The sequence below is a fragment of the Populus euphratica genome, unplaced genomic scaffold (assembly GCF_000495115.2).
Source record: "Populus euphratica unplaced genomic scaffold, PopEup_1.0 scaffold104.1, whole genome shotgun sequence".
NCBI lineage: Eukaryota > Viridiplantae > Streptophyta > Magnoliopsida > Malpighiales > Salicaceae > Populus > Populus euphratica.
In genome coordinates, this window is record NW_011499915.1 from 323377 (window position 1) to 342570 (window position 19194).

At 33.4% G+C, this 19194-nt stretch overlaps 2 protein-coding genes and 1 non-coding gene across 3 annotated transcripts; all 3 read left to right on the forward strand.

Moving 5' to 3' along the window:
• The first annotated feature begins 1756 nt into the window (after nt 1-1756).
• On the forward strand, nt 1757-6104 carry LOC105134478 (endoglucanase 24-like). The gene is made up of 4 exons (XM_011038896.1): nt 1757-2281; nt 3365-3664; nt 3828-3989; nt 5174-6104. The coding sequence occupies exons 1-4, from the start codon at nt 1862-1864 to the stop codon at nt 5780-5782; spliced, it is 1491 nt and encodes a 496-aa protein (XP_011037198.1). The 5' UTR covers nt 1757-1861; the 3' UTR covers nt 5783-6104.
• Nucleotides 6105-11170: 5066 nt separating this feature from the next.
• On the forward strand, nt 11171-11243 carry TRNAE-CUC (transfer RNA glutamic acid (anticodon CUC)). Its single transcript has one exon. It is a non-coding gene; the product is annotated as a tRNA-Glu (tRNA).
• A 3891-nt stretch (nt 11244-15134) lies between these two features.
• Nucleotides 15135-17419, forward strand: LOC105134479 (fructose-bisphosphate aldolase 1, chloroplastic-like). Its single transcript, XM_011038898.1, has 6 exons — nt 15135-15427; nt 15666-15935; nt 16126-16235; nt 16335-16425; nt 16522-16791; nt 16950-17419. Exons 1-6 carry the CDS (start codon nt 15257-15259, stop codon nt 17226-17228), a joined length of 1191 nt encoding a protein of 396 aa, XP_011037200.1. The 5' UTR covers nt 15135-15256; the 3' UTR covers nt 17229-17419.
• The last annotated feature ends 1775 nt before the right edge of the window (nt 17420-19194 follow it).

Sequence of the window (19194 nt, forward strand, 5' to 3'; positions counted from 1 at the left end):
ACACAATACAACAAAAACTTGCTTGTGGTAACTTCCTCTCATGGTGATTTTGTTCGACCCTTGTCCTTTCAGCGAAATCTCTAATCACAATGCTAAGCACTCATTCAGATTTTGTCAAGTCGTCATTTTGTTTTCTCTGCATTGCAATTTGGTGCGATTTACTCTTCCAGTAAACAATGCGCTGGTTTTTAAATGGAGATTGGGTAAATTTTCATTTTTAAAAAAATTATTTATTTTTTGGCTTGTTTTATTTATATAAAAATAATATTATTTAAATATATTTTTTATAAAAAAATATTTTAAAAAATAATTACATATTCTCAAATACCTAATTATTGAAGAAAAAAAACAAAACAATACTCATAAATGTAAGCACCTCCAATAATAAGTAAAAGTATAGTTATTAAATTTGGACTGACCGATATATTTACCTAATACCCTGTAAATCTGGTAACTAGATTGGTCTAAATAAAGTAAAATACAAAAATGAATAAAAACCTAACAAAAACCTGTTGACTCGTAACTTGGGTGCTCGGCAAAACTAAGTTGAATTTTTTTTTTAAATATATTTTTTTCCTAAATAAAGGCTTTTTTTTTAATAATTGATCATTAATTTTTTTTAAAGTTCATTATATAAATACTAAAAGAATATTTTATTTTTTACATATGAGATTTAAAACTATTTAGTATATATACTCTATGTTCACAATATTTTTTTTTAATGAGAGATTAATATAAGATTTGAAATCTTTTAATATATATATCCTATATCTAAAAAACTACCTTTTATTTTAAAAACTTCAACTTAAAAGATAATATGCTAATATAATATTTTTTTAATGTGAAATATAAAATTTTATAAAATAATTTTTTAAATATTATTATTTATAATATGTATATTTTATATTAACATGAATGATTTTTAAATATTTTTATATAAAATATTAAAATTTTAAATATTTTTTTATTTTTTAAATTAATTTAAATCAATTCATATAATTCCGACTTTTTAGCCGGGCCAACCACAGATTGGGTCTGATAAATGGGCAAAAGCTCGTGACAAGGGGATAAGAATCTGAATAATACAAACAAGCCCGGACTGCTCCTGTCTCTCGGCTTTTCAACATGCTCGGAATCCTCACTTCCTCAGCCTCCTCAAATTATCGCATCCATCTCGAATCAAAACACAACCACTACCTCTCAACTTGCGTGTGCACACAGGCAAAAATGGGCACCTAGCTCTCCACTTTTTCCGACGATTGCAATGGAGAGTGTCCTCAATTGCCGTTGACTGAAGGTATAGATTAATCCATGTACTTCCCTCATTTCACAGCTCCTTTAATTATTACAGGGACCCATGAAAAAGAAAAAGAAAAAGAACAGGCCAAGATAATTAATTTTGTCCATGTTGGGTATACCTATGAAGTAAACTGACAGACATAGCAACTGTCGGCACTTATACTCATCCCATCCCCTTGTCTCGTGACAGCACCGCCCTTTACTCTCCGGCGGGTTAATGGTGGGCCTTTAGCCCTTTACTCTCATCTTCGATATTCCTACCTATGCTTATCTTAATCACATCCTCCTAGTCTGTTTATTAATCAATTGGTCTTTCCAACATCCACAGTTTGTTGTCCTGAAAAATAATGTGAATGTGAATTAATCTTGGATGACACGACCCACTTTTCTCAAATCGATTACGAGGACCAGACTTAGATGAGTTCAGAAATAAAGGGATTAAATGCACCATTAAATAATTAAAAAAAAAAAAACCAAAACCAAAACCTTAACACCACACAACACTTTACACCTTGCATATGCTGAAAGAAGAAGCCACCACCACAACCCAATCTTCAGCACCATGAAGAACCTCTCTCCTACCCATTACGCTCTTCTTTTCACTGCACTGCTCGCTCAATTACCCCTGTTACAGTCAAGCTACCACGAGTACCAAGATGCATTATCAAAGTCCATTCTTTTCTTCGAGGGTCAAAGGTCAGGCTATTTGCCACAAGACCAACGCGTAACTTGGCGTGCTAATTCAGGCCTAAGTGATGGGTGGACATATAATACAGACCTGACTGGTGGCTACTATGATGCCGGTGATAATGTCAAGTTCGGCTTCCCCATGGCATTTACAACTACAATGTTGGCGTGGAGTGTGAACGAATTTGGAGACTTAATGCCTCCAAATGAGTTGAGAAATAGCTTAGTTGCCCTTCGTTGGGCCACCGATTATCTGCTCAAGACTGTTTCTCAGCCTAACCGGATTTTTGTTCAGGTAAGTCATAAGTGGCCGCACGGGACACCAGTTTTCTTTCTCTCTTTTCGGTAAATGCCAGGGGGTAGTTTTGTGATTTTCGGGATGGGGTAGGGGTAGTCAGGGGAGTTGGGGTATGTGAGTTGCGTCGGGCGAGGTTGAACTCATCAGGGAGTGAGTGAAGCAATGTAGATATGTGGCCAAATTATGTAAAACTTGGTCGACAGATTGTCCTGTACCGATTTTTTTTATATCTGATCAGTTTGTACCTATCACGATTATATTTTTTAATTATCCTATACCGATCTTTTTGCCCTCATCACCCGGTGAAATATTAGGTTTGACCAGATTAAGATTTCACCTGCTTGCACTGCCTTTTTGCCCCAACAAGTCATCACCCGGTGAAATATTAGGTTTCACCAGATTAAGATTTCACCTGCTTGCACTGCCTTTAAGGGTATGTTGGTCATCGTGTTTTCTTTAAAAATGATCTTTTTATTTAAAATTATTCTTTTATATTTTTAAATTGATTTAATATATTAATAAATAAAAATATATTATTTTAATGTAAATAATTATCACCACATTTCTAACCCCTCCTAACTGTATATCTATCTATTTTGGCCGTGTTTATTTTTTTTTAAAAAAAAATTTTAAAATTTTTTATTCAAATTAATTTTGTTTCATAAGTTTAGATTGTTTCATTATATCATATTAAAAATCAATTAAAAAAATGATAGAAGACAGGGAGGGGGCCATTTCCTTTTCAATTTTCAGCGCCATCAACGGTTTTGCAATGATGCACGACAGTACTCTGTTGTCCTAAAAGGTCTAGGACTTGTATGGGTCAAGAAATTGGGCCCAACATGTTTATGTTTCGCGGGGAAGAAGAATTTGGCCTACGCTTTAAGACTGTATGCGCTTCGCTTCCCTTTGACGGGACGATTGATCTACCATCATTGTTATGTTAATTTCAAGTACTAATTAAGCCCATAGTGATAATTAATCAGAATCAAAACATAAATACATTTTATTTGATCTTTAATTTTGACCATAATGATTTGATTTGGCTGTTTAATGAATACTAAATTTCTTATGCTGCAGGTGGGGGATCCAAATGTAGACCATATTTGCTGGGAAAGACCAGAGGACATGGATACTCCTAGGATTGTTTATGCTGTGGATGCACCCAACCCGGCATCTGATGTTGCCGGTGAGACTGCGGCAGCCTTGGCAGCTTCATCTATGGCATTTCGATCGTCGGACCCGGGATATGCAGAAACATTACTAAGAAACGCCATTAATGCCTTCCAATTTGCTGATAGTTACAGAGGAGCTTATAGTGACAACTCCAATATTAAAGATGGTGCATGCCCATTCTATTGCGATTTTAATGGTTATCAAGTGAGTGGACATCTCTGTGATGACTTGATCAATCTGCAATGCTGTCTGCTTGCTAATTTCTTACCATTTGTAGGAATCAGACTATTTTAAGTACTCTGGATATAAGATGTGTTAAATTATTAAATTCAGACTGATCTGATTCTATTTTGACTGGTTTCGTCAGGATGAGTTGCTATGGGGAGCAGCATGGCTTAGGAGGGCATCTTACGATGACACTTACCTTAGTTTCTTACAAAACAATGGGGAGACCCTGGGAGCTGATGAAAATATTAATGAATTTGGGTGGGACAACAAGCATGCTGGCCTTAATGTTCTTGTCTCAAAGGTTAGTGGTAAATTTGAACAAGCTTGCACACCTGATTCTTTGCACCAGTCTTGAATCAATTCTATACTATAATTGATTTCAAAGCTTGTTATTTGAATTCTTTTATTTGAATTGGGTTTATTCATTTTATTATTCATTTTATTTGACATAGTGAAAACATATTATTTACTTAATTTTTCTTTGTTCCAACATAATTTTTTAGATTAACGTGGCTTTTATTTGAATTGGGTTTTACAAATACGAAATTCATTTTATTTGACACAGTGAAAACATATTATTTACTTAATTTGTCTTTGTTCCAACATAATTTTTTAGATTAACGTGAATATTTGGGCAACTTGCGTACACGACTAATTAATTTAACGCATAAATTGATGAGAAGAGAAAAAGGTGCTGAGATTAATTTTTGAACTTGCGCACACTACGACTAATTAACTTAACGCATACGTTGATGAGAGGAAGAAAAGAGAAAAAGGTGCTGAGATTAATTTTTGATCGATCAGTTTTGAAATAAATCATACATTTTTTGTGTGTAATTTGCAAAATTTCCTTTTATTTTCATCAATTAATTTTGAAGGGTATTTTTAAATGTTGAGAAGCACCATTCTCGTCACCCAAAGTGTACGGGAACCTCCCACATGTCTCCTGGTGCTACACGTGCTGGTTTATATATATATATCAAATTATCTCTAAATTGATAAAATAATAACAAAAAAATCATATTTAAAGATGAAACAGTTCATTAATTTTAATTTTAAAAATTATTATTAAAGGTATTTTAGTTGATTCATTATGCTTTTTAATTATTTATTACTATTTATATTTGATCAATTATTAAATTGTTTCTTATTTAACATTATAATAACAAAAAAATCATTGTAAAAAAAATATAAAAATGCCCTATAATGATAGTTTTAAATTTTTTGCTTTCAAGCATGTTTTTGTCGTTTGTACTGTGAAAATAAAATTGAAAAAAATTTATTTATCAAATAATAATTAATGAACAATGTAAAACAAATTTAATACTTTTTAAAGCTAGTGTTAAGTTTTTGGGATAGAAAAACATAACTATCTTTACACTATTCCAATTAACAATATTTTAAAGTTTTCATCTATGGCTTTTTCGCAAGGCTATTTAGATTCATTGAGATTCTATATATGTAAATTTGATTTTTGTGTCATAGGAAGTTCTAGAAGGAAACATGTACTCTCTCCAGTCATACAAAGAATCAGCTGATAGCTTCATGTGCACCCTCATACCTGAATCACCATCTTCTCACGTAGAATACACTCCCGGTGGCCTAATCTACAAGCCAGGGGGCAGCAACCTGCAGCATGCAACAACGATTTCATTTTTGCTACTTGCTTATGCAAATTACCTAGAAAGAACATCGCAATCTGTCAATTGTGGAAATGTAAATGTCGGTCCATATTCACTTCGTCAACAGGCTAAGAGGCAAGTTGATTACATTTTAGGAGATAACCCTTTGGGATTGTCTTATATGGTCGGATATAGCGACCATTATCCTCAACGGATTCATCACCGTGGCTCATCATTGCCGTCGGTTAAGGATCATCCTGATTTTATAGCTTGCAAAGAAGGTTCAATCTACTGTAATTCATCAAACCCTAACCCTAACGTTCATGTTGGGGCTATTGTGGGTGGACCTAGTGAAGATGATTCATACGAAGATAGTCGAGATGATTTTAGAAAATCCGAGCCAACAACGTATATTAATGCACCATTTGTTGGTGTGCTTGCTTATTTTGCAGCAAATCCCAGTTTTAGTTGAGAAAAACAGAGCTCAAATCCCAGGAATGTCTCTCATCCTAGCGAAAGTAAAGAGGGTGGAGGCTTGTTAGCTGCTGAATTGCTAGCACTGGATCACGAAGAATCGTCGTGACTTCTTACAAAGGATGAGGAACTGGTTTTGAGAAGTAAAATCCCATTGTGGCTTTAATTAATCTGATACAAGGAAATGAAATCTTCAATTTTCTTGCAAGTTGCCTCATCTTCCATTTTCTTGATATTTCATTTTCAATTAGTTGTAAGAACAGAACATTCGCTGGCCAGCTTTCAATCAATTAAAAGACATGTGATGTGTGTTCGTGACTTTATAGGCATCCCCTGTACATATTCCTACCTATGAAAATTTAATTCCGTTCTTGGAAAGCTTTTGTTCAATTTACCACTTTTTAGTGGGCTCTTAACTCAACACCCACTTAGCTTCTCTCTTTAATTTTTGGGTGTTCTTCGGTTAGCTTTTACATTATGATTGTTTTTTAGATAATTTTTGTAATTATGATTTTAAAAAATAAATTTTAAAAAGATATAATTAGGTGTGGTTAGTTAGATTTAGACGTGTGTTTGATAAAAATTATGGTTTAGATTTATATGTAGCAAAAAATATTTATAAAATGTTATACTCAATTAAGTGTATTTGTTTTTAGATAATTTTTGTGGTTGTTATTTAAAAAAAAGTAAATTTTAAAAAAATATAGTTAGGTGTGGTTAGTTGAATTTAGATACGTGTTTGTTAAAAATTATGGTTGAGATTTATGTATAGCAAAAAATATTTATTAAATGTTACACTTAATTAAGTGTGTTTATTTTTTAGGTAGCTTTTGTGGTTGTGGTTTAATAAGTTTTAAAAAAGTATAGTTAGGTATGATTAGTTGGATTTATATATGTATTTGATAAAAATTATGGTTGATGTTTATGTGTAGCAAAAAAAATATATACAATGTTTGGTTAGTTGTGTTTGAAAGTATGATTGCGGTTGTTTTTTAAAGGGTTTTTTCTTGAAAATACATTAAAATAAATTTTTTTATTTTTCAAAAGATTATTTTTGATATCAACGCATCAAATTGATATGAAAATACAAAAAAAATATTAATTTGAAGTAAAGAAAAAAATAAAAAAATTTCAAAGTTTTTCAAAAGCATTTTTGAAACACAAAAACAAACAGTGTTTTATGCAACTCAGTTAAAAAAATATAAAAAATACTCAACAAAAATTACATTTCAAACTCAATTTTTTAACGGGCCCCACAATATAAAACCCAGTTTGGTGTGCTACCAAACACTTACTATGTTTTTTGTACCGCAAACACAAAAGTTAAAGGTAAACAAACACACCCTTAACTATATTTGTTACCTGTTTTCTGCTGTGATCCGATAAAAAAAAATCTAAGTAAAAGTGTGTGTGTGTGTGTGTGTAAAAGATACAAGCTCATTTAGGTTATTAAACAATTCAATATTGAGCCCATTTAGGTTATTAAACAATTCAATATTGAATAGTGAAACTGTAAAAAGTAAAACACAACAAAAAAACACTCGCAAGCTTTGCGATCATGAGTATAAAATTATACTAATCTTATAGAAGGACAAGTAAGAAAAAAAAAAGGAAAAAAGTTTAAAGAATAAAATTAAAATAAATCAATTTAAAAAAGAAACAAAAAAATCAACTCATATTGACTTTTGAAACTGACGATTCTTGTCATAAACATGAGACTAACCTCATAGAAAATAAACTATAAAAAATAAAAATAAAAAGAATGACTCTACAATAAAAGGATAAAAATAAAATAACATTAGCTTAAAAAAAAGCAAACCAGGATGAACCTCATAAACTTGTTTTAATCTCTAAAACTCACAATCTGTAAAATCTTGGACCTAAATTCAATCAATCCGCTTAATTCCCAAACATTTTAATTATACAAGATGAAATCGTGAAAAAATATCAATAAAAAACTTGCAAAGCAAAAAAAGATAGCAATAAAAAAAATAAGGATAACATTTGATAAAAAAACTCAAAAAGGATGAAATTATAAAAAAAAAAACAATTTAAAAACGATCCTAAACATAAAAAAACAAACAAAAGAATATTGATCAAATTTAAAATATTAAAAAATGACGGGGAGAAAATTTTTAACACATTTATAATTTAATAAATTATTTATGGATTAAAAAATGGTAAGGTTGAAATTAAAAAACACTTGGAATTTTATAGATTATTCCAAGTAAAAAAAATAGTAGTTAAAGGGATAAGGACCAATGTAAAGGAAAATGAAATTGAATGGCTTGGTTTGAAATTTTAAAGAGGTTGACACAATGTTTTAGGAGGAGAGAAAGAAGTAGAATAAAATAAAAGAAATATCCACTTACCAAGGCCGACACCAAATCAATAGCATGTTTGGCACGCATACCTCTTCGCCATACATGGGGATACCAATACATTTTAAATATTTCTAAAAGTTATTATTTGGTGATTAAACAATCTCGCATATGTCAACCAAAGATACGAGGGTCATCCACTCACCAAGGCATGCTATGCACACACCATCATGATTTTTTAATAATATTTAATATATAATCAACTATAATAATACCTTTTAGTAACCTTTAAATTAACAATAAAATCAATGAAAAATGAAAAATAAAAGCCCTTATAAGATAATTAAATTAATTTTATCTTTAAAAGCATCAAAATAATTTAACTATTTAAAAACATAAAAAAAAATTATCTCTAAGTGATAAGCATTACATATATTTTTCATTTTAGGATTAAATTAGTAATTATATTGTGCAATAAAAAACAAAATGACTAATCTAACTCCATACAATTTAAAAAAGATAATTGTATCATGATAAAAATATTTTTTTACCCTTAATATGTAGTTTAAAGATTTAATAATCCAAGAGTAATTTTGTTATCACATTATTATAATGAACATGTTTTTTAGTTTAATGCACAATAGCCTTTGAAAGGGAATTATTTTATTTTATTTTAATTTTCTTTCTAATGACTTTTAGATCATATCATTTATAATTGATCAAGTATATTCATAATAGTCCTTTTATTTTTCAACTTCTTAAATTCAAATCCAAAATAAATACCTTAAAAAAAAAATCACCCATCACCCTAACATCCAAGGTAAGTCGAGGAGGTTCTTTTGAATTGTGTTTGGTATGCTAAATAATAATAGATAATATAAAGTAATTATTTTTTGGAGTTGTATGGTGTATTTTTAGATAATACAAAAATTATTCTGTCCTGACCGAGGTTGCTGTAATGGAAAATTTTGTTTCATTAAAAAGTGTAAGACAAGCTTATCCAATGATCTACATAAATGTTAATCTAGTTGATTTGAGTAAACATAATAATAAAAATAATAATTATTATAGTTTTAAAATCCAACGAGGTCGGGTTGACCATTGACTTGGACCAACATAAAAATAAAAAATATTATTATTAAAATTAGATCGGGTTGATAATTGACCTAGACCAACATAAAAATAAAAAATATTATTATTAAAATTAGATCGGGTTGATAATTGACCTAGACCAACATAAAAATAAAAAATATTATTATTAAAATTAGATCGGGTTGATAATTGACCTAGACCAACATAAAAATAAAAAATATTATTATTAAAATTTTAAAACTAAATCAGGTGTTCGACCTAGGGTAAGATTCAGGTCATAGACTATGTTGACCATTGATCAGGTTCAATGTAAGGATAAAAAAAAAAAAATATTATTATCATGGTTTTCAAACTCAACTCAGGGATTAACCTGAGATAAGGCTTGAGTCAGGGGTTAGGTTGATCATTGACTTGGGTTGACATAACGATAAAAATAGTTATTATTTTAAATTTAAAACCCGACTCAGTAGTTGATCTAGGGCTAGACTTAGGTTACAAGTCAGGTTCACTATTGACCTATATCAATGTAAGGATAAAATGGTTATTATCGTTATTTTAAAACCCAATTAGGGGACCAACTTAGAGTCAGATTCGGGCCATAGATCAAGTTGACCATTGATTTGAGTCAACATAATGAGTTGATCTATATTAATGTAAGGATAAAATGGTTATTATCTTTATTTTAAAACCCAATTAGGGGACCGACTTAGAGTCAGATTCGGGCCATAGATCAGGTTGACCATTGATTTGAGTCAACATAATGATAAAAATAATTATTATTATAGTTTTAAAACCTGACCTGGGAGTCAACCGGGGCCAGTTCCAAGTCATAGGTTGGGTCAACCATTGACTCAAGTCAATATAAATATCAAAATAATTATTATTATCATTTTAAAATCCTATTTAAAGGTCAACCCGAGACAAAATTCGAGCCATGAATCAGGTTAACTATTGACTCAAGTTAACATGAGAATAAAAAAGATAATAATCATAATTTTAAAACCCAACTAAAAGATTAACCTAGTATAAGGCTCAAGTCATGGGTTGAGATGGTCAAACAGGGGTGACCAAAATTAAAAAAATAAAAATCATAGCAGTCTCATTTTAATCTATATATATGTGTGTATGTTAATGGATTTTTTACCTATGTTTTATCTTTGATTGGTCGGGTCATGTGTTGACCTGATTTTTTAACCGGATTAGATTAAATTAATCTTTTCTATATTTTTTAAAACCTTGACCAGTCAATATCTTGAATTAACAGAATCTCTTCTAGTCTACTAAAAATAAAATAAAATAAAATAAATCATCTAATGTCTACTAAATATAAAATAAAATAAAATAAAATAAAATAAATCATCTAATTAAATCTAAAATATAATAAATAGATAATTATTTATCAAGTACAATGCAATCAATATTTTTCATTATACCAAACACTATGTTATTCATTCCTGGTTTTTTTCTTAGCCTGCTAATTGAAACGCGTTGCATGACAGCGGGGGCGTGAGAAATGTTTCCCAGAGCAGGCAAAATTGGCCCAATGGCCTGACGTTCATTGGCTAAAGATCGCATGGAGAAAGGCTGAAAGAGTAATGACATTGACACCTACTGGACATGGCTGGCTTCTTTCACGTTATGAACAAGTTTCTCCTTTATGAATGGTTAGATATTGATTCCTTGGATCATCTAACGTTAGTAAAGTTCATTTATTGGCCGAACACCTGTCATTTTGTTCCCTATCTACCGTATTCAACTGGTTTCACCGCTATAATTAAACTCAGGTCTTCAACAGACGTTTGCCGGGTAGCTGAGTAAAAATGGAGTTGGATTACTGGGCCTAAAATGGGTTTCATGGGCTTTTCTGAACCGCTCAGCTAACTGGGCTCTATTTCAAAAGCTGAAAAGGAAGCATCCAATTCGCTCTAAAGAAATTTAAATTTGAAATTTACTTGCTAGTAACCTATCAACAATCCGTTGTAGTCTAGTTGGTTAGGATACTCGGCTCTCACCCGAGCGACCCGGGTTCAAGTCCCGGCAACGGAAATGATTTCTTTTTCCGGGCAAACAACGAATATGCAGCCTTCTATTCTTATATACAGCCTAAAAACAGAGTGCAAAGAGAATAAACTAAAAAAATTGGCTCGCATTTTTGACAAACAAGAGGATGAGCAGATCCATTAACAAATGCACGAAAATAACCCAAGAGCCCAAATTGACCAAGAACACCCACAACGCTTCTCCAGGCGCTACTGCAAAGCGTGCATATCTCAGCTCTCAATTCTACAGTGTAAATATATCTATAATAGCTTTCTTCCATAGAAATCTTAAATTTCTTGCTCTTGAGGCCACTTAATCTAGTGCAAAAGATCCTCCCTTTTCATAGACTAGAACACTAGTGTAATCATATGTAACTACATTTTATGTGCCGAACACCATCATCTTGACAAAAGCAAAACAACCCTTTACGCGAATTGCTTAAAGTCAGCGAATTGGGCCAGCAATTGAGCTCTCGCAGCGAGATCAAAATCGTGGGTTTCTCCCTGAAATTCAAGTCAATAAAACACACTTTATAATAGCAGCGGTCCTTCAAAATTCTTTTAACTTACAAATATATTAAAATAATTTTTATTTTTAAAATTTATTTTTAATATTAATACATTAAAAAAATTAATCCAAAATAAAAAATAAAACAAATTTAAATTTTTTAAAATATAAAAACATACAACTCTAAAAATTATCAGTTTCTACGTTGTTTTTTTTAAAGCTGTTATTAGGATATTGGCCCAATATAATTAACATAAGATTTTGTTATTGGACTAATGGATGATTGACTCAAAAATATTATTTTAATATTTTTATTAGTATATATATTTTTATAGTTTATTTATTTAAAATATCATTATATTTTTTTTTATAAAATTATTGACTTTATAATTTATAATTGAAGAATCTCTATGTCCATTAAATTTTTTTTTTATAGGTACTAATTATTGGTTACCTAATTTACTATGTACCACCTGCTACTACTAATTAATATTAATTTATTTTATCATGCATAAGCTATTATTATTTACTAACTATTTAGATTTTTTTATATCAAATAATATACTTTAATTGTAAAAAAACTAAATCAAATTACTTGAACTAAGAAATTAACTAGAGATGAACCTTATTCTTAAACAGAATTTAGAACTCATCAGCATCCATCATTGATAGGTTCTTACTTCAAAATTGCTGCATTGAAAACCTATGTTCGATTTCTAGAAAGAGACACCAACTTTAATTGTCGAGCTTAGTTGGTAACAATGCTAAAATCTTGCGTCTAGTTTGTTAGAAATCCAACAAATTTCATGTTATTGTGAATTATTTTGCCCTAATTGTAACTACTATGTTTTATGATGCATTTGTTGTCTATGCAAACTTTGTCGTAGGTTCATACCAGAGTGTGTGTGTGTCTGTATATATATTTTTATTTTGTTAGTAGCATGCTTGCTAACTAGGAATGGGAATTGCTGTCTAATATGACTGAATGATAATGCTTGTAATAATCTGATGATCAGTTTCATTGCAAGGGGACTGAATTTTATGATTAACATAGGTAAAGGTATGGTTACGGTTGTAGATAATTATATTGGTGGAATTGTAGGATTCCCAGTGGCTTTATTTCTATCCTGGCTTCTGTATTCTTTGATATTGGACAAATGCTGGGATTTGGGTATTTTCCGCAGCTACTGTGGGTCGTGATGGCTTGCCGCCTACTCTCATCGTAGGACAAGATAATTCGAAAGCTCCCCTTTTGCAATAACGTTTTTAGGACATCCGTTTCTCTCAGCATGTAAGCTGGCCTGTGTTCTTGGGAAAGTTGGTTTTATTCGAAGGAAATGCAATATGCTTATCATTAATAGAAAGATAATATGAGTTTTCTGCCTCTGGTAGACTAGATGTCTTATTTGAACCATATTTTGAACTGTTATGGAAGCGCTCTTCGACCAGATAATTGTGCAGGGCAATGCCACCTTGGAGGCCTCATTGCTTAGGACAATGTAAATTGCATGTCCTCACTAGAAAATCAATTTGTCCTGCCTCTTGAGTTTTTATGGTTGTGCATTAACCTGTCTTCCTTCTTGTTTATTGACTTTGCTTCCTTCATATCTTTAGCCATGACTGCTGGTGACAGTGAGATGGTACAAGGCTCTATATCTTCTGTTCTTGTTGATTCGTTGGAGTCTAATGAGAACGGAGATGCGCTTTACCTGAAGATGAAGCTTGGGTTGATTCTTGCCTTGTTAAAGATCCTGAAATTTCAGATGGTGACTGGAGTTCTCTGAAAGATGTTTTGCTAGAAATTCTCAGTCTGCAGCCAGAGTCACACGACTCTTCTGAACCTGGAAATGATGACTTGCCTAGAGGAACTGACATTCTGATGCATCCTTCCAATGAGGCAGAAAATTTACAGTCTCGTGTAGTAACTGATGACGAGGTCTCTACAATTGAAAAAGAAATACAAACAAGAAGCAACGGTTTTCCAATCAACGAGGAGATTGATGTTTCATCATCACAACTCTTTCAGGGAGATCTCTCGGAAACTTCTCTCTAACATGCCTTCTCGCCTAATTACAAGGAAGATGATGACTCAAAGATGCGTCTGCCAGTAGGTTCAGGACTTGATATGGGTTTTACAGCATCTGATATTGAGCCATCAACTGAGGATATCTTTGAGGTTTGGGGTTCGGGCATTCCAGATGAGGAAGATGAACTTATCAAACAATTGAACAAGGCGCTTGCTGAAAATCCTGTTAAATCCACTCCACCACCATCTGATGTTTCCGCAGCATGAAAAGATTTGAAAGAGGAGTCCCTTGATGCTTTGATTCATGGCATTGCTGACCTGTCTTTGGATCAACATTCTTGATTTTACTTGAGAACATTGTACATTTTATAATTTCAACTTCGTTGCACGTCTCCTGCTTCTAGCAACCGCTTTTAATTTTGATGGACGTAGTGTTCAGAGTTCTGCGTAAGTGTGAAATATTTTTACATGAGCATTCTATTCAACCGAATGAATGAGGGACCGGGCAACATTAAATTTAGTTGTTGTCTCTGAAATACTGACATGTACATTAAAGATTTTATATCCACTTCTGATGTTCATATTATACAATGCATTACCGTCCCAATGAACTTGACAGTGGCTTTCCATGACTGAAATCTCACGTCCAATTGAATTCTGTACTAATTGTGAGGAGCCGCAGCCCTACTCACATGATTCTCAGTTCTCGTTTTTCAGGCTTCTGCAACTGATGTTCAGAACCACCAGTTTGACCAACCACCATGTTGAGGCGAGGAATCAAGAATTAAGGTTCTAATTTGTCTAAAGCCGTACTGGGGATCCTCTAACCAAAAAACGGTGGCAATTTGGTGCCTCTGCCATGAATCTATGCTATTTTAGTGGGGCCTTCAAATGGAACCAACCAGTGATATTTAGACCCACTATGGGGCATAGAAACTCGAGCCCATCACATAGAAAGCTGGTATGGCAAGCTATCTACCGTTGAGGGGGAATCATAGACTATCAAATTTGGCTATTAAACGATGGCCATTAATCAAATGAAGCTAAGAAACAAAACAGGAGAGATTAGAACCTCATATTTACTCTCCAGAGAAATCTCCCAAGCGACACTGATTTGGACTCTGTAACATAGTGAACAGGAAGCAGTTGTCTGTTCTTCTTGACATAGAAGAGAAAATATCAGCTTGATGACTCCATAATTTCATTAATTTACGAGGTGGGAATAAAACCATCTATTTCAACCACGCATACACAAAGCAAAGTGCACCGTGCTATCATCCACGTGGCAAATTGTTATTTGTCGATGAAGGACAGCCTCAAATGTGACATCTTATGATAACATGGAAGCCAAATATAAATTCGTGGAAGTGCATGCATGTGTGGTAAAGAGGCACAAGATAGAGAGGAGATAAGATATAGACACTTGTTATAGGCTATCTTGCACTGGTAGTGTAGTCTCCTATCAGCAAAAACAGAAAAAAGAAAGATGGCCTCGGCATCATTTCTCAAGTCATCACCAGTTCTAGACAAGTCTGAGTTTGTTAAGGGTCAGACCCTCCGCTTGCCTTCTGCCTCCATTGTCCGGTGCCGCTCCACCGCCCCTTCTGCTCTTACAGTTCGTGCTGGTTCCTATTCTGAGGAGCTTGTCAAAACCGCGGTATGTTATGCTACATCTTTCAATCACTTTAACTGGAGTTAGAGTAGATGCTTGCAAAACAAAATATGACATGCAATGACTTTCTCATACATGGTATGTAGTGTATAGCATAGGCTTTAAGTAGAAAGTGATAGTACTTCTCTTGCCAGCTTTAAGTCCGTGATATAAGACACCGCCCTTTTAGTTTTTTCGGGTAAATGAGACCGCACTTATCAGTTCTTGTTTCTGGATATTGTAGAAAACTATTGCATCTCCTGGCCGAGGTATTTTGGCCATGGATGAGTCCAACGCTACCTGTGGAAAACGTCTCGCCTCAATCGGGCTAGAGAACACCGAGGCTAACCGCCAGGCCTACCGTACCCTTCTTGTAACAGTCCCTGGCCTTGGCAATTACGTCTCTGGTGCCATCCTTTTTGAGGAGACTCTCTACCAATCCACCACTGATGGCAAGAAGATGGTTGATGTGCTTGTTGAGCAAAAGATTGTTCCCGGTATCAAAGTGGACAAGGTAATACTCCAACACATGTCTCCTAACATTAATTTTTCACGAATTCAAAACTTTTTTTTATTGAAATTAAACACGTGCTTTATTCTTGTCATTGTTTACTAAATTTGATAGTATAGGCAAAAGAGTATACATCTTATTGTTTATTGAACAAAATTTTAGTAACATACAGTTTGAAAAATGAAAACGATAGGGTTTGGTGCCTCTAGCTGGTTCCAATGATGAGTCATGGTGCCAAGGTCTTGATGGACTCGCCTCCCGCACAGCTGCTTACTACCAACAGGGAGCTCGTTTTGCCAAATGGTATGAAATTTGTTCTCTGTGTTCCGCAAAATGCCAACTTTCTGTAACCATTACTTCACAACTTAACTAATTAACTAAATGCCTACTTTCATTGGTCAGGCGTACTGTTGTGAGCATTCCCAATGGCCCATCTGCCTTGGCAGTGAAGGAGGCTGCATGGGGGCTTGCCCGCTATGCTGCCATTTCTCAAGTATAGTACCCCAAACAAATTGCTGTATTGCATGCTACCTGTTGTTTATAATCTCTACTTGCTGATTGAGAAGATTTTGTTACTTGGATCTTGTAGGACAATGGATTGGTCCCAATTGTGGAGCCAGAAATCTTGCTTGATGGTGAGCATGGCATTGAGAGGACTTTCGAAGTAGCCCAGAAGGTATGGGCTGAGGTTTTCTTCTACATGGCAGAGAACAATGTCATGTTTGAGGGTATCCTTCTCAAGCCTAGTATGGTCACTCCTGGTGCTGAATGCAAGGACAGGGCCACCCCTGAACAAGTTGCTGAGTACACTCTCAAGCTCCTTCACAGGAGAATCCCCCCAGCCGTCCCTGGAATCATGGCAAGCTTCATTTCAACTTTCATTCACAGTTTTACTTCTTTTTTATTTGCATGAAGTGTCAAAATTTCTGCTTATCAAGATTAACATGCTTTAGGCAGGACGGCTTCTTTAGCAATAACAGTGAAACATGTACTGATCATGGATTATTTTTTGAGCAGTTTTTGTCTGGTGGGCAATCCGAGGTTGAAGCAACCCTGAACCTCAACGCAATGAACCAATCTGCAAACCCATGGCACGTGTCTTTCTCATATGCTAGAGCTCTCCAGAACACTTGCTTGAAGACATGGGGAGGCAGGCCAGAGAACGTGAATGCAGCTCAGGAAGCACTTCTCATCCGTGCCAAGGCCAACTCTCTTGCTCAGCTTGGCAAGTACACCGGTGAGGGAGAGTCAGATGAAGCCAAGAAAGGAATGTTCGTCAAGAACTACGCCTACTAAGCTCTGTTGTGATTGAAATCTATAGATGAAGATAAGATGGGGATCCGAGGGAGCAACTGCAACACTAATTTATCTCAATGTTTAAAAGATTTTATAGCCATGGAGACTATTTTTGTTCTTTGTTACATGCACTTTTTAGTCACATAATAAACCTCTTTGCCAATGAGATTTGGTATGCATTAAGCACTGAACTGCTTTGATCTGCAACTTCAAAGTTCAAATCCTAATATGGGTCCTGATTAGAAGAAAAAAAAAAACCAGCTCTAGTTGATGCATTGAAAATGTTCATAATTCCAGACTAGGAGAAGAATCTATCATCCAAGCAGGCTAAACTAAGACCTATGTGGCCACCATAAAAAAACTCGAGATGTTAGGCAAATTGAAACGTTATATCGACCCGAACCTGCAATTCGTAAGCTACAACAATATGCTGGCGATGACATAGGCCAGCCAGCCACATGGTAAGGCCCAGCAACCTTAAATAAGGGCCATTTATAAGGTTGTGACCAAAATTAGACGGAGGTACCAAATGTACTGATTTTTTAGAAAAATTTCAATTTGTTTTTGGAAATTCTATTTTGTATAATTTAGCCTTTTGAGTTCAAATTATTATCTAATTATATTTTTTTAAGAGGAAGAGTTAAATTAAAAGAAAAAAAACTAAAGTGAAAACAAGTAAGATAAATAGCAGATTTGAAATTTGTTTTAAAAGTTCATTTTAGCCCCCTATTTTTTTAGCTCTTCTATAACCTGTTCTTCTAAGTTTTTAAAATTCAATTATGTTTATTTTTTTTATTTTTTAGTCCTATTTTTATGAGAGGAGAGAAAAAGACTTGTTGGATTCAGGCGTAGAGAGAGAAAATTATCTTTGATGATAATTATAGCTACCGAAATGATTCTATATAATAAAAAAAAGTTTGAGTTCCATGATTTTACCTTATAGTACCTAAATAATCAGATCTAAGCTTGAAAATATTTTTAATTTTGGGTTGATTTTAGGTTTTGAGATTTTTTTTATGTTTTTTAAGGTTATAAATTGGTGCAACGAGGCTTCTAGATTGTTTTCTAGGTGTTTTAGGTTAAAAAGAGGTTGAAATGAGTTTTTGGATGAAAAAACATAAACCTTGTTTTAAGTGAGTTGCGTCATAATTCTCCTTTTTTTCTTAAAAGAAAGTTTGACTGAAAAGTCTCTTAAGTGAGATCACTCTCTTATGAGGGAATAACAACCTTACAAAAAATCAAAAGAAACAGATCAAGGAACGTTCGAACTATCCTAAAATGCATACTACTCCACTAAATGCTAGTCTCTTTGTAATTCGTATTGCCATCCAAGGTAAAGAGTTTGTCTAATACCCTCTTCATCTATGAAATCGTCACCCAATACTCATACATCCAATAAGAATTGTTTATTTCATAAAGATAAAGGACACAACACAAAGGAGTGTTACGCCTTGAAAAAGAAAATTGAAAGATTGATAATCAAGGGCTATCTTCATTAGTTTTTTAAGAAGGATTCCCATCTTAAGCGAAAAAGAAAAGTTCTTAGTCAATCCATAATGGCACTACCTGAAATCAACATGATCTTAGATGAAACCTCTATGAAAAGTGATTCTAGCACTAAGAAAATATAGTATAGGAAGGAGGTACTTATAAACTACTCATCTTCTAAACCAATGGCATGGACCTATTATCTTTTCCTTAAAAGATAGAGGGGGAATAACTTTCCCATATGAAATGACATGATCATTGTTACAATCCTTTCTAATCATCAAGTATATCGAGTGTTGGTGGATAATGACAATGCAATCAATATCCTATTGACACGACGAAAAGATTGATGTCTTCTCCCAAGTGCAGGAGTGTCGAAGTAATAAATAACCCGGCAAGACCGGGGTCGAACCACAAGGAGGTTAATTGTACAAATTATAAAAAAAAATTATAAAACAACAATAACAACAACAACAAT

Excerpts from the sequence above, each read along its gene's own strand:
- LOC105134478 (XM_011038896.1), top strand. The coding sequence starts at position 1,862 with ATGAAGAACCTCTCTCCTACCCATTACGCTCTTCTTTTCACTGCACTG. Across the intron at positions 2,282-3,364 it reads CTAACCGGATTTTTGTTCAG|GTGGGGGATCCAAATGTAGA; the intron begins GTAAGTCATAAG and ends CTTATGCTGCAG. Across the intron at positions 3,665-3,827 it reads GCGATTTTAATGGTTATCAA|GATGAGTTGCTATGGGGAGC; the intron begins GTGAGTGGACAT and ends TGGTTTCGTCAG.
- LOC105134479 (XM_011038898.1), top strand. The coding sequence starts at position 15,257 with ATGGCCTCGGCATCATTTCTCAAGTCATCACCAGTTCTAGACAAGTCT. Across the intron at positions 15,428-15,665 it reads AGGAGCTTGTCAAAACCGCG|AAAACTATTGCATCTCCTGG; the intron begins GTATGTTATGCT and ends TGGATATTGTAG. Across the intron at positions 15,936-16,125 it reads CCGGTATCAAAGTGGACAAG|GGTTTGGTGCCTCTAGCTGG; the intron begins GTAATACTCCAA and ends TGAAAACGATAG.